The 15,605-nt window shown below is 46.1% G+C and overlaps 1 protein-coding gene across 1 annotated transcript; it reads left to right on the top strand.

The window, feature by feature from the left end:
- Nucleotides 1–223: 223 nt before the first annotated feature.
- LOC121181873 (zinc finger homeobox protein 3-like) lies at nt 224–14,716 on the top strand. The gene is made up of 10 exons (XM_041038069.1): nt 224–1,877; nt 1,966–2,504; nt 2,645–2,858; nt 3,439–3,546; nt 3,698–3,834; nt 4,026–4,136; nt 5,699–5,861; nt 6,016–10,784; nt 10,886–11,551; nt 11,672–14,716. Exons 1-10 carry the CDS (start codon nt 224–226, stop codon nt 11,786–11,788), a joined length of 8,478 nt encoding a protein of 2,825 aa, XP_040894003.1. The 3' UTR covers nt 11,789–14,716.
- Nucleotides 14,717–15,605: the final 889 nt, after the last annotated feature.

The raw sequence follows: 15,605 nt of genomic DNA, 5'->3' as shown, positions 1-15,605 counted from the left end.
TCAGTATTGCGCTCTGTGAAGGCTGTATTGAACAGATGCTATCCAGGGACTCTAATCAATGGCCTCCACTGTTATGCAATATTATTTACATGACTCATGTATTTCATTGTCTCCTCATTTTCTTTCCCTTTCCTTCTGTCTCTGTCTGTCCTGCTGTCTTCTCTTTCTCTGTATCTGAAACACACAGGTGGGGTAGTAATGCGTGGCAGCTGTAGCCTCTGGTATGGACAGCGGTGAGGGAGGAGGAGGGGATGGAGGGGGAGGAGAGGAGAGAGATGGTGACCTCAGTCCCCAGGCTTTATCTCTTCCTCTCCTGACCCTGGCGGTCATTCCTGAGGAGGGGTCATCCTCTCATACCTCAGCCATGGCCCCTGCCAAAGAGCCCCTGACCCTGCCTCAGCAGGAGGAGGAGGGCGCAGAGGGGTCCCAGGCTAGAGAAGAGACCCAGGGAGGTGAGCGGAAAGAAGGAGGCCGACATTCGCAGGAGAATGGAGTGTGTCAAAAGCAGGGGATGAAGGAAGACTTCGGGGAGGGATATTTGTCAGGGCAAAGGAAGGAAGAAGGGGAGGTGCATGTAGGTGTGGGAGAGGCGTCAGTTACAGGGGGCCTCCTAGAAGCCCTTAGCAGCAGAGGCGAAGAGGAGGAGGCCATCTCAAACCAAAGCCAAACCAAATCCAAATGTTCTTTATTACCTCAACAGAGCCAGCACAGCTCTTCTTCCAGCACTGCAAAGGCCAGTGGCACACTCAACAGCAAAATAGCCGCCTCTCCAAAGCCCTCCCCCACTCCTTCCACCTCTCCAAAGCCCTCCCCTTTTCTTTCCACCTCTCCAAAGCACTTCAATAGTCCGTCCTCCTCTTCTGCCCTGCTGAGCGAGACAGAGGTAAAAGACATTAAGGGAGATCAGGGCTGGATTTCTGGGTTTCCTCAGAGCTTTAAATCCCAGCAGTCTACTCTGGCTTTTCCACTGGCAGGTACGGAGCCTGCCAGCACACCTGCTGAGGATGATGGGCCGGCAGGGGTTCCTTACTCTTCCATTTCCAATGGAGATGGTGCCAAAGCTCCAGAACCAAATGACAGCCAGCTAGACACAGAGGTGGATGATGAGAGAGACAAAGAAGGAGAACAGAAAGAAGCTGTCCTTAAAAACCTCAACCAAGACCTCTCTCCTAATTCACTGACCAGTCACATGACCATAATGCACTCACGCAATTCCTGCAAGACCCTGAAATGCCCCAAGTGTAACTGGCACTACAAGTCTCAGCATACACTGCAAGTCCACATGAAAGAAAAACATCCGGAGACAGGAGGCCAGTGTGTGTGTGGCGCCTCTGGGGGAAAATGTGTGTGTGGCGGTGCAACACGAGGTGTGTGTGGATATTGCAGTTCGGGGAAACCCCATCCTCGCTTGGCCCGTGGTGAAACCTATGCCTGTGGCTACAAGCCGTACCGCTGCGAGGTGTGTGACTATGCTACCTCGTCGAAAGGCAACCTTAGCATACACATGCAGTCGGATAAACACCTTAATAACGTTCAAAATGGGGGACACTCGAATGGTCACATTCACACCTCTCACATTACCAATAACAGCAGCTCCTCCAACGGTCACACAGTGGATGAGCCGCCATACAAGCTCCCACTCTCTATTCCCACGCCTACTACCCAGCCTGCCAAGCTTACACCACCTGCACACTCTCACTCTCATGGTAAGCGGTGGCGGTGTGATGTGTGTGACTATGAGACCAGCATTGCCCGCAACCTGCGCATACACACCACCAGCGAGAAACACACACATAATATGCTACGGCTCCAGAGAGGTTACTATCTGTCTCACTGCAGGAGCCTTGCGCCACAGCTTAAACACCTACAAAACACGGGTGAGTAATGCGTCACATCTCCTGCTGTCATCCAGTGTGAAATCTGATCATTTAAAAAATTCTTACAAGGTTTCTCTTTTTGTTTTAGGTGCTGAGCTCTCCTTGAACATGCGACTAACCAGTCAACAAGTCGCAGAACAGCCGGTCAGCCTTGGGTCTACGTTGACTCCTTCTCCCTCCCCCTCTCCCTCTCCGCCTCCAGCCCCATCTTTGTCCCCCACCGGACCGCTCTCTCAGGGCGTGTTCCAATGCCTTGTCTGCTCCTGCTTTTCGTCCGACAGCTTAGAGGCTGTGGAGCAGCACCTGAACGCCCCTCGCTCCTTACCCCAGTCTGAGTGGTGCTCCCTGGTCGCTGGTGGATGCCACTGCAGGCTGTGCGGCTACACCACCCCGCTGAGGGCTAACTTCTCCTTGCACTGCCAGACTGACAGACACCGCACCCGGTACCAGCTTACTGCTCACCTCCAGGAGGGCGGAGACAGGGGTCAGGAGGGGGCCGCCCTCATTGCTAAGGGCAACCCCATCCAGCTGAGGTGCAACCTGTGTGACTATGTGACCAGCAGTTTGGAGAAGCTACGAGGACATTCCCTGAGCTCCCACCACGAGGCCAGCGTCCGGGTTTACAGAGTCAGTGCATTCTGAAAAATAACCTTAGCTCCTTTTTGAAATGAAAATGTATTTAGCAATATGTGATAATCACAGCAGATGTAAGCCATGTTATCCATCCATAATAATTTTCATGCCATTTTTTTACCCCATGACTTTAGTTCCTGCAGCAGTATGATGGTGAAGTTGATGGAGGTTCGTGGCTGTTCCATTGTCTCCTATGCAACCACTCCTCCTCTTCTAAACTTCAAGTACTGAAACATAGTCAAACCCCGACCCATCAGCAGAGGGAAGGGCTACTACAACTGCAGCCAATGGGCGGAGAGGAGCTGGCAGCCATTTTTACCATCAGGAAAAGCCCTGATGGTGTCACAGGTGAGAGTACGAACTGTGTGGGTGTATTTGGTTTCATGTTGCTTGTGCTTGCTGACATCAGAGCAGCAGACGGGGTTAAGATGAAAAGAGTGAGAAAATGAGTAATGGCTGTTGCTGAGATATTGATTGAGTAAATTGATTATTCAATACACATCCTTGTTATATCCCCAATCGCCCCTGACAACAGCTAACTAGCACCTGCTAATCAATGAACCAATACAAATCCCCTGGACAAGAATGGGGGTGGTGGAGGCCAGTCGCCAGTCTGTGCAAAATAAAACACTGAATTTACATTGTGTGGAGTGTGTGAACTGTCTGCTCCCAACATCTAAAATGAGTAGCTCAACGGTTTAATTGTAAATTCAGTCCATCCTGTGATTTGTCTGTGTGGATTAAGACTTATTGAGGTGAACTGATGTGTTGTAACTCCATATTACCTCTACTCCACCTCTGACATTGGTCTTTTTGAATGATGCTATCTGGAAGATAACATAAACTACAATTAGCCTGCTAATTTGTGAGAAGATATTGTATGAATCACTGTGTTTGCATAACATAAGTATTTGTCTCCCCCCCACAGGAGAACTCAGTGAGGATATGGAACCTTCCAGTGAGACCAAGGCTGGTCCTTTGGAAACAACCAAAGACATATGTAACTTGGGGGCGAAGCAGATCTCTGAAGAGACAGGTATGGCTGCTTCTACATGCAAAATAGGTCAACACATTCTACAATATATAACTCAAATGATAGTATGATAATATACTTATATTACATATACATATTATATATGTAGTAAGTATAAACCTATTTACATGTTCATGCACATTTTTACTTCTAGAAGAAACTAAGGAGGAGGAAAGAGAGAAGAGGGAATCATTGCCCTCAGTCAAGCGTCCATCTTCTGGATGCGGGGAAATGGAGAACTCCATCTCAACCAAACGCCCCAGAATACACCAGCAAAATGAGAACCAGCAGGTGAGTGGTTGACACACATTTCGTCTGAACATGTGAATATAAAATGTAACAATGGACACAATAAATCCAGTTCACATGGCAGTTGCTTGTGTAATCCCACAAACCCACGCACACCTGTGCTCGCTTGTTGCTTTCTAATTAAAACACACACTCTCTCTCTCTTCTCTCTTTTCTCTTCTCTCATCTCTTAGACTGTCCAGTGCCCTTTGTGCCAGGTTAAACTCCCATACACACACCTAAGACAGCATCTCACACATGTGCACAGTGTGGCGCAAGACTGTGTGGACAAGCTCATCAGCACAGTAAGTATATGCAAGTGTGTATTTGTTGTGTTTGCGTTTGTCAGGAAGCAAAAAAAAAAGAGAAGGCAAAGCGATGGGGGATGGGGGAGAGTGAAATGTAGGGAGACAATTCCATTAAAAAGGCACCAGAGAGAAAGGCAGCGCTTTTTTTAATGCATGTTTAAGTAGCTCCTCGCTATCATCTTTGATGCAGCCGTGCCTTCTGTGTGTATGTGTATGCGCGTCTTTTAGAGTGGAAGAGAGAGGGTTTGACTGAGTGAGTGAGGGAAAAGCCAGTCTTTCTATAATGCATGTTTAAGTAGCCCTCTATTACCAGAAGTGCAGTCAAGCTAAAAAGGGGCCCCCACGCTTTTTACTGTGTCTCTCCAGCTAACAAAGACTGGTCATCTATCCACATCACCATCCTCCATCTCCCTGGCCCGTATGCTAAGTGGCCTTTGTCTCTTGCTCTCTTCGCCTCCACTTCACTGACTGCTTTTCACCCTTTCTCCCCTCTGCTGTCCCTCCCTCCCCCTCCAGCTACTCCTATCATTCCTATTCTGCAATCTCTGTCCCTGCCCCTCCCTTTCTGTCTCTCCCAAGCTCTCTCTCAATTTCTTATGCGTTACCCCTCCCTTACTTGCTCTCTCTCTCCAAAGCAGTTTTTTTTGTTCATTGCCCCATACTTCCTCCCTCCCTCTTCTTGCTCTCTCTTTTTCATATTCTACACCCCTAAGCCCCCCCATCATCCTCCCTCTTTCCCCTCCTACCCCTCCCTCACTCTCTCTGATAGTAATTGAGGTTCATTAATTCAGACTGAGGTGATGATGGCCATTATGTACCTTGCTTTCCAATTACGCTCTCTAGATTAAGCCTGACCTTCAGTTTTCTCTGCAGTGTGTGTGGGGTGTGTGTGTGTGTATGTATGTGTGCATGTGCGTGTGCGCGAGTCGTTGTTCTTCTCTTTCTCTCTTATGAAGCTGTTATGCAGAGAAAACTCTTGTCATGTAAATCTCATCTTTAGCTGTCCATCCTCTCCTTAGGGTAGCTAGCTGTTCACATAGATATAGTATTTGCTCTCAACGCTTGAAGCTGTGGAAATGGAGGTTTTCTATATGAAGAATGATTTTAAATAAATTCATTATTCACCTCAGTAAAGTTTTATTAAACCCCTGGGGCATGTTGGAGGGTGTCGTAGGAGCTGAAGGGCAAACCCACATATCTCACCCATATACACTTATTACCAAATTGATGTGCCTAGCTGCCCATACTGCTGTGTAGGCAAATGCAAGATGTAACGATACACTTACAGATTCACGCTTTAATGTTTTATGATATTAGGACAGGGAGTGCAGGCACTCTATGTTTATACATCTTGATATTTGCTTGCTATTATGCTGTACAATTAAACATGTTTTATTCATAATGTTGGATTAAGAAAATATGGTAATATCCCATATTTCTTTTACTCTGAAATGGTAAAACAACACTGAGTGTAACTACAATAAAATGAAAATAAGAAAGGAAAGAAACAAGCCAAGGAAGACCAAAACTGACAGACCGTTACATTTTCTTTCTTCCAGGTCACACCATCCATGGAACACCCGCAGCCTCAGCTGGAGATAGAACTACAGACAGACTCGCAGACAGATGATACTCAGAAAAATAAAACTGCCAAGAATAACAATGCAAATTGTTCACATACTGCTGATTCCATTGCCTCTGTTGATTCACAGAAAAGCAAAGGTTGGTGCATGACAGAACTGAATACAATTTAGGTATTAATTAAAGAATCCTAAATATTCCAGGCTATGTCATGTTCTTTCGTTAAAGACATTTAGCCTAATGTTGTTGTAAATTATTTTAAAGCTAACCATCACTGTTTGTATGCATTTTGCAGGCATTTCAGTGGCAAACACTGAGGGAGATGTAACCACACCAAAAGATGTCACAGCTCTACTTACCCCACCCCTAGAAGACAACACCACTCACCCTTCCAATGGCAGACTGGCTCCCCAGTCCCCGACTCAGATCCCCCCCTCTTCACCACCCACTTCCCCACCTAACGATCCCCCTTCCCTTTCTGATCGCCATGGTTACCGGTTCCGTTGCAGCAGGTGCAGCCTGGCATTCCCCACTCAGGAGAAGCTCCAGCTGCACTGGCAGTACCATGCCATGAGGGCGGCGACAGAGTGCCCCCTCTGTTCTAGACAATGCCGTAGTCAAGAGGCCCTGCAGAGACACATGCAGAACACACACTCACAGCTGGACAACACACAGGGGCAGAATACACTCTTACCGCCTCATACTCCACACTATATGGAGCATAATAAGAGTTCAGTTCAACAAGAGTTTAGTTTGTCACCTCAAGTGGGTCAAGAGGCAGGAGAGGGTGAGGATGAAGAGATGGAGGAAGAAGCACTAGGCATGGAGGGAAAGGAGGAACAAAAAGAAGAAGCTAAAATGAAAGAGAAGGACATGGTCCCTGAAGTTGATGGAGAAGAGGAAGATTTAACTGAGCCAGAGAAAGGGTCACATGAGGAGATGATATCAGAACCTAGTTCCAGCTCTTTTGTCAAAAAGGGCTCTAACCCCACAATGGACCGCTATCTGGATCCATCCAGGCCCTACAAATGCACCATATGTTCAGAATCTTTTACACAGAAAACCATTCTTCTGGTCCATTTTAACTCTGTGTCCCATCTCCACCGAGCCAGACGAGCCCTGCAGGACTCTGGCACAAGTGTTGCAGCCCCCGAGGCTCCCCGTGGCCCAGATCCTAGACCCTACCGCTGCAGACTTTGTGGAGTGGGCTATAGCCAGAGCTCCACACTGGACATACACCTTCGCTCTGTCCTTCATCAGACTAGAGCTCGTGCCGCCCAGAACTCAGCTCCACAGACCCCAGCATCTAGTGTAGCTGCTCCGGTGTCAGTCCCCAGTACTGCTACTCAGCCAGCTACCACCAGGGAAGAAATATCCAAAAGTTTGCCTTTCGCCAAGAGGCCAGACGCAGTAAGCTCTTCAGCCTCTTCGCTATTAGGCCCTGGCTTAGCAGCTGAGGCCCAACCAACCCTCTCTAACACAACTGACAGCCAGCAGGCTAAAAAGAGAGTGGCAGAGCTTCTTGCATCACGAAACCAGCTCATGTTAATACAGCAGCAGCAGTTAGCCCAGGCTCAGGCTCAGGCCCAAGCTCAATTACAACAACAAACAGCTCTTCTCCAGTCCCAAGTGATACAGCAGTTTCCCTTAGGCCCAGAGAACCTCCTAAAACAACACTTCCCTCTGGCTCCAGATAACTTGCTCTCTCTTCAGCAACAACTTCTTCTGCCATTTTACTTGTCAGGAGACATGAAATTTGACATGAGCCCAGAACTTGGCCAGTTAATATCTGCAATCTCTATTCCAAAAGAACAGGTTAAAGCAGAGGCTAAAAGTGAGACTTCACAGACTCCACCTCAAAGTGATGAGAAACAAACCAAGAGACAAAGTTCAAACTCAGCTGGTAGCCAACCTAAGGATCATGTGCAGTGCAAAGCCAAGGTTGAAGCAGTCTGCAGTGGATCCACCATCAACCAGACGGAAAGAGAACACAACAATTCTTATCTTGAGGAAGAAAAAGAAGAAAGGCATGTTCCTACTGTTAAAAATGAGAGTCAAAAAGAGAAAACTGATTCCTCCTCATTTAATCTTCTTGGATTGCAGTGTCCTCCTCCCAGAGTGCCCTATGCTGCTGTGAATGGGGAGCCTCTGAGAGCCCTACTGCAGAGTTATGGCTATGAGTTGGCACTGCAATATATACAAAGTAGACACAGACACCAGCAGCAGATAGCAACTCAAATGGTACCTGATAAACAAGGGTGCTCTGATCTCAACAAGATGAAGGTGTGCTTAGAGGAAGAAAGATATGAGTTTAGTGGATCAGAGGATGGAAAGACGGAAGGCTGTAAGAAGGATAAGGTAGTAGAAGGCAATGGAGAGAGAGAACAGAACAAAGATGAGGAATCAGCAAACAAAGAGAAAATGTGTTGTGGAGGGGGAGAAAAGTGTAAAGACTGTGGCAAGTTTTTTTCAGATGCCTTGATTTTAAAAAGCCACCAGGAGTACATTCACAGGATGCTGTTTCCCACTGCTGTGCTGGAGAGGTTTTCCAGAAAATACAGGCTGCAGTATGACCAGATGTACCCCCTCACACAGACTAAATCTGGGGAGAATTCATCTACTTGCCCTCAGTCTGCAGCATCAGCCACATCTTCCGAATCAGAAGCAGCACCGGAGCCAGTTAAGCCTCAAGTTAAAACCCTTGAACCCTCACCTGTACCTTCAGGTTCAGATCCTGTTGCCAAAACATGTGCTACAGCTACAGACCTAACACCAACTGCCCCTGCAGTTTCTTCTCCACCACCTCCTTTGCAACCTCAAGAATTTCCACAACAGGAGGCACTGATCCCAGGCACGTCTGCTTCAGCTACTTCTCAAACCACATCCCCATCCATACCTCTTCCCTTACCTAAAATACCTATGCTCTCTCTGCCCTTACCCCAGCTTCCTATACCCCCACTGCCTTTACCTAAGCTTCCCCTACCCCCAATTCCTTTTCCCATGGAGCTACCTCTCCTCCCTCCAGTTGTGATGCAGTCTGTGGCACTCCAGCCCCAACCTTGGTTAGACTCAAGTGTGAACCCTGAGCTAGCAAAACTCTACCAATCTCAACTCAAACCAGCACTGCTAGGGCAACCGCCACAGCTTAGTCCAGCCTTGCTAGCCCAGCAATCCCAGCTCAGCCCAGCTTTGCTAAGTCAGCCTCCACAGCTCAGTACTGCATTGATGGGTCAACCATCCCAACCCAGCCCCCCAACAGGACAGCAACCCCAGGTCAGCCCAACGATACTTGAACAGCAGCAGGGTAAGAGGACCCGAACCCGAATCTCTGAGGAGCAACTGGCTGTTCTGAGGAGACACTTTGATATTAACAGCCTCCCCAGTGATGAAGAGATCAGCAAGATGTCTGCTCTGTCTGGTCTGCCTCACAAAGTCATCAAACACTGGTTCCGCAACACCCTATTTAAAGAGCGCCAGCGAGACAAGGATTCCCCTTACAATTTTAACAACCCCCCAGTCACAGTCCTGGAGGACTGCAGAGAGGAAGTAACACAAAACCAAACTCTGACACTTTCTCCGTGTTCACTGTCCCCAGGCCTCCCAACCAACATCTCCCCACAGCCCCAGATAACAGACCTCCAGAGAGGAGAGCCCCACAGGGGTCGACGCTCTTCCCGAACCCGCTTCACGGAGCAACAGCTGGAGACCCTGCAAGAGGTGTTTGAGGCCACTCCCTACCCCAGAGAGGAAGAATATGACAGATTGTCTGCTCTGTTGTCTCTCCCTAACAGAGTAATTGTTGTATGGTTCCAAAATGCTAGACAGAGAGCCCGTAAAAATCAAGACCGAGGGACAGACGATGGATTAGAGGGAAAGAACCAGCCTGACAACATTCACAGACAGAGAAATGGCTGCTTCAAGAATGATGATGATAATGAAGATAACAGCTGTGGGCATGAAGGACAAGATGACTCTCAGAATGAAAACTCGATGGATCTGACTTATGAATATTACACCCACCCCGACTCACCTGTGCTTGATTCTTCCACTCACTGCACAGAAAATGACCATCTAACAGCCAAAGGTGAACCAACACCTGTAACCAGGAAACAAGAGGATAAAACAGTCTCTCCTAAGGCTGAGAATAGCCCAGCTCTTGCTCAAACTCAAAATGGAATTTCAGATGTAGACATCCAGAGTAAAGAAATTGTTCAAGCCATGAAAACAGGGTCCACTTCACAACCTGAGGCCAAGCTGCAGCCAGAATGTACTTCAGAAAGATCCCAGCCTTGCTCTTCCTCCTCTTCACAAAAAACAGTACCCACCACCACGTCTATGTCTCATTCAAGCCAGGGGCACACGCACAGTCCTCCTTCTGATCAAGTTCTTGAAAAGTCTGCTGATCCATCATCCAGCCTCCCTTCTGCTCCAGAGTCTGAAACAAGCCACACTCGGTCACCTGATGCCACCTCTGGCCTACCCTCTGAAACTCAAAGCCAGCTCCAACTCCAAACCCAAGCTCAGTTCCAGTGCAGTCTCTGTCCAGTGTCCTTGCCGTCGTTCCAGCTATGGCAGGAGCATCAGACCAGGCACCTCCTGGCAGCTCAGTCCCAGGTCCAACTCCTCCACTCTGGCTTCACAGACCGTACCATGCCTTACATGATGCTTCACCCTAACCACACCCTGATGGCCAGCCAAATGCTTTCAGGTGCTATGTCACAGATGCACCCTAATCCCACACATCCCATGATTTCACACTTAAACAGCATGCAAATTAAGAACACATTCTCTGATCACTCGAATAATACCCTCACCAGCCTCTCTCCAAGTTCCCTGACACCTATGAAGCAGAGTGCAAAGCTTATGTCAGAAAGCAGTTTTGAGGGCCAGAGGGGTGGTAGAGAAGTTGAGGAGGAGCATAGGAAGGACAAACGTCAGAGAACCACCATCACCCCAGAACAGCTTGAAGTGTTGTATCAGCGCTACAGCTTGGACTCTAACCCCACCAGAGGAGTCCTTGAAAGTATCGCACGGGATGTGGGCCTTACAAGACGTGTGGTCCAGGTACTTTATGGACATCTGTTGTGTGTGAATGTTTTTGAGAGAGATGAACAGAGTCAGAGACAAAGAAAATGACATAATGCTGTTGTGTATCTCCCTCACAGGTCTGGTTTCAGAATACACGAGCAAGAGAGAGAAAAGGACAGTTCCGGTCAATGGGGCCAGGATCCAGTTTCAGCTTGGGTTTGAACCATCTACGCTGCCCATTCTGCAGGGCTTTGTTCAAGGTAAAGAGTGCTCTGGATGCCCATATGAGGTCACGCCACTGGGCAGAGGCTGAAAGAGCAGGCTACAACTTATCAACGAGTAATGGATCCAGTGGACAGACTGGGATGGCTATGTCATCTGTCATGGACAGACCAGGCCCATCTATCTCCTCCAACCCCATCCCAAACCCTGGCTATGTTATCAGCAACAAAGAGTTAACTGTGAAGCCACATGTGACCCCTTTGTCAACTACTGATCTGAACAACCCAGAGGAGGATGATGACTATGAGGAAGATGATGAGGAGTACCCATGTGAGGAGGGCTCCAGTATGGCAGATCAAGAGTTTCCTAGTCCTGAGGGATCTGGGGGACCAAGCTCAGATTGGGGTGAGACACAAACTCTGCAGCAGCATCACCACCATCAGCAGCAGCGCCAAAGGACACAGATGAGCCACTTCCAGGTGCTCCAGCTCAGAGACTTCTACAGGAGCCATCGTACACCCAACCGACATGAGTGTGAGGCACTGGGCCAGGAATTAGGACTGCCTCACCGCGTGGTGCAGGTAAATGTTGTAAATACAGAAGACGTAATTAAATGCGGCATTTTCTAAAGATTAAAAATGTTCAAAACAAATTAAAATACAAAAAAAATTTAAGGTTAATAACTACAATTTCTTTTACAGGTGTGGTTCCAGAATGCCAGAGCCAAGGAGAAGAGGGCCAGGAGCCTGAGCTCTGACTCTGCAGAGAGGGAGCAGGCCGAGCTGTCCGCAGGGGCTGGAGAGAGAGACAGAGCTTAAAGAGGCAGACCAAGGTCCCTTTGCTTCTTCCTACTATGTTTCCCCAAAACCCCGCCTGCACCTGCTGTCGACTTCTAAACATATACCCTGTCCACTTTGCTGCCAAACCCGTAACCTGAACACCCCAAAGATGCAGAGCCACAGTGGCCCAAAGAGAAACTCTCTCAACTGAAAGTAGGAGAGAGTCCAAAACAAGTCCTCTCTACCACAGCTTTCCTCTTTTCATATTGATCGTAAACTCTTCCCTGGTCTGTCCTTTCTTGTTGAAAAGAGCTCCTCTCCCTATTCCGTCAGACACCTTACTACAACCAAACACCACCTTGATAAAAACCAACCAGATGCCACAGAGGCCAAAGAGCATTCTCCAAGTATGTGACCTCACTGCCCAGCTAGACCTGCAGTCTACCTCTCAGTCTGCATGACAGACTCACAGTGGGCCCTCCACCAGACAGTGCTAGATCACTAGCTGTGTAGCATGTAGTGCCAGTCTGTACAAGACTGGAAAAGAAATTGTCAAAGAGATTTTAGTGTAAATAGAGAGCTCCAAAAGATAAACTTGAAGAAAAACAAAGCAGTTAACAGTGGAAAAAGAAGAAGAAGAAGAAGAAGAAAAAAAAATGGAATAATGTCCTTGAAATAGACTGAGGTATTCGCATAGAGCTTTTGTAAAGACTGACTCAGATTCCAAAGCTCGTAACCAAAATTTTACATGTCTGTGGATTTAGTTTCAAAATGTTTGTTTTCAATAACAAACTGCAGAGCTGACGTCTGTATGGTGAAGGGGTGATATCTGCAGCTGGCATAGGTAAGCCGAGTACCAATAGACTGATACGGTGCTAGGATGCAGCTTCACCCTCCACAAGCCAATGATGAGTCTTCTGTTGTACATGTACACCTTCTATGTTCCTTTAGTGGATAACAGCCCAAATAGCACAGAACGTAAAGGCCAGTTTGTCCTGAAAGGGGCAAACTATTTTTTATAGCACTCAACCATTATGCTGTATATGAAAACTTTAACCAAACTCAAATTTACATTGTGTGTGTTTAGTAATAGTTTCTTAATATAAATCTTATGGATTGAGATAAACTGTCTTGCTTCAATATAATAGTGTCATGATTATGAAAAAGATTATGACAGCTTTGATATGTTCAGGCAAGGTGACTTACTGCCTTTCCGTTCTATTTGAATATACCAATGGCTTACCAATGTTATGTGATTAATGTAAAGCTTTCTATGCTCAGGTCAACAGCTCAACATGGCTCCGCTTCAAATGTGATCTTAAAACTGTATTTTTCTGTTTTTAAAACAGAAGACACATGGTTTAACCTTGGACTAAGTATTAAAAGATATCTACAAAAACATCTCTGTATTTCAAAGATCTGAGCTTTTCACCTTTGAGTAATAGATTGTTACAAAAACCTTATTGAAACTAAAGTGTTTAATAGTGTGAGGGGTAAATGTACAGTATTTAGCTTTTGTATGGTTGACTCAAGACTTCATTGGATGTTTGAGACATTAGCTCCCTTTTCCACTTACAGATGGGGAGCTACTGCGCAAAGCTGAGAAAAAAAAACTTTGGATGTTATTGATGTTATTTTTGTACACTTAATTTATTTTCCCTCTTTCTCCCTCCCTACCTGCTTTCCTCTTTTTCTCTCTCTACCTTTCTTCCTCTGTTCATTTGCAACCAGTCCTTATTCTAACTGTAATAATGATAATATAACAATAATAGCTAAACAATAATTAATGCTTTAAGACAAAAATCCAAAGACGTGATAATACTTTAACCATATGACCTACAAAAATAAGCGCTACTGTTTACTTGACGATGTACTGCTGTTTTTAAAGAAGGAAGGAGTCCCTATATCTAAGCTACTGTTTTCTGCCTCTCATAAGCACACTGGAGACTGTAACCAAAACCCCAAACTAGAGCCATGGCAGTCTGTAATATAGCGGTTAAAAAGTTTTACTTCTCTTGAGAAACGTTGCAGTTTATTTTTCTTTCTTTTTTTACCATAGTGTTGAACTTCAGCCCTTAAGGATGTCCAGTTTGCTGCTAATGTACTGTAGTTTCTAACGATACTGTAGAAAGATGCATGCTCTGATCGCTTTACCACTAGGCTTTAATGACTACAAACTGTAATGATACCTGTGATGCTGTTGATAAACTGCTCCTCTGTTATTCTGTTGAAAACAAATGGATATATGGGGCTCAATTCCATCAAGTTTGTTTTCAGTATCCTGTCAATTACCCCCACTCAGAAGATCAAAATAGCTTTCGTAGTATCAGAAATATTTTTTCAAACTTCCAGTTTCAGACAAACCTGCTTGGGGCATTAATTTCTCAATACTTGTGGAGATACTGCATAGCTATTTGAAGGAGTTAAGCCCCAAACCTTCCGCTGGTATGGTGTCAGTCATTCTGTGTTGCAATGTCTCTAGTCCATTTGTCCAGCTAAAACAGCTTTGCTGAACTCAGACTGACATCACAGCCAAACTTCCAAAGGATGTGGACTGACTGAATAACTCTGTCATGTTTTGTTCTTAAACTAACCAATGTTTACGACAATACCAATGAGCTTTCTTCTGTACAGAAATGTGCATTCCAAATACCACAAAGGCAGTTTTTTTGTATACTGATTATTTTAAATTTAATTTCTCTCATATTCTCTTGATCTTAGTGACTGTAAGATGTACATATTGGGGTCCTCTATGGTGAAGGGACTCTGTTATCCTTACTGTAGGTAAAAGTATTCTTTTCATTTTTTTCTGGATATGTTGTTGCCATAGTGATGACCAAAAAGATACCTGTGATGTGCACCTGTCCTTATGTCCTGCTCCAGTGGTTTAGTGTGTCTCTATTCTCTCCTTCCCCAAGTTCTTCCTTGCTGGTGTGTGTTTCTCTTCCCTTCCCTCCCCATACTCCACTGAGCTAAATAAAGTCTGCTTTGGTGCACGCTCTGGTGTCATCCCTTTGGTGTAACCGAGAGAAGCCATTTTGCGAATGCTGTGGCATGCAAGGGTGTCTGCATTTTATATATGTGTTTCATATTCCAGGTTGTATGTTCGGTGGTAGTGTGTGCGTCTGGCTGGAAGGTTTTTTGATGTGCAACCGTGTGTGTGTAACACGGCTGTGTGTGGAAGGCTTTTGGTGAATGGAGCCATGACCTCTGGGGTCACTTCATTAATTACATCTGTGACATTCAGGCAGATGAGTTTCCTTTGTGACTAAATGATATGATGAATATTAACGACCTCGGATGAATTACACTGCTGCTCCTGCTGCTGCTGATGATGATAATGTGTTTTACGACTCTGGGAGAGAGGGGAGGAAAATTGCACACTACAGCACATTTAGGACATGCAGATTTTCATATGCAACATTTCAAAGACCACAGTGTAGGTTGGTAGAGCAGATTTTATTATTTTGTTCTTTTTCTGTGTTCTGTGTCCAGTGGTTCATGAGACAACTTGCCAAAGACAAAAAAGTTAAATGAACACGAGAATGTGTGTTCATTCAGGGTCTCAAGTACAAACTGGTATCTTCGCTGTGTTTTCTTTAGCAGCAAGCCATTTGTCAAGCCATTACAGAGAAATACGACAACAGGAAACGTAACCGTGAAACATTCTTAAGTTGGGGATGCAGGGAGAGAACAATAGCAAAGTAAACACAGAAGAGGGCTTGAGATAGCTTCGTAGCTGATGATAGCCATCTTAGAAAGTCATCCTGATAAAGTGATCCCCCACCATTTCTCCTTTTCCCTGTCCTCCCCCTCTTAATCAAATGAGTACTGTGCAGCTGGTGGGGTTGCGGCA

The sequence above is a fragment of the Toxotes jaculatrix genome, chromosome 5 (genome assembly GCF_017976425.1).
Source record: "Toxotes jaculatrix isolate fToxJac2 chromosome 5, fToxJac2.pri, whole genome shotgun sequence".
In the NCBI taxonomy this organism is placed as follows: Eukaryota; Metazoa; Chordata; class Actinopteri; family Toxotidae; genus Toxotes; species Toxotes jaculatrix.
The sequence above is the reverse complement of the archived record's forward strand: the minus strand, read 5'-3'. Positions and strand labels throughout refer to the sequence as shown.

Excerpts from the sequence above, each read along its gene's own strand:
- LOC121181873 (XM_041038069.1), top strand. The coding sequence starts at position 224 with ATGGACAGCGGTGAGGGAGGAGGAGGGGATGGAGGGGGAGGAGAGGAG. Across the intron at positions 2,505-2,644 it reads CCAGCGTCCGGGTTTACAGA|TTCCTGCAGCAGTATGATGG; the intron begins GTCAGTGCATTC and ends CCATGACTTTAG. Across the intron at positions 3,835-4,025 it reads AGCAAAATGAGAACCAGCAG|ACTGTCCAGTGCCCTTTGTG; the intron begins GTGAGTGGTTGA and ends CTCATCTCTTAG.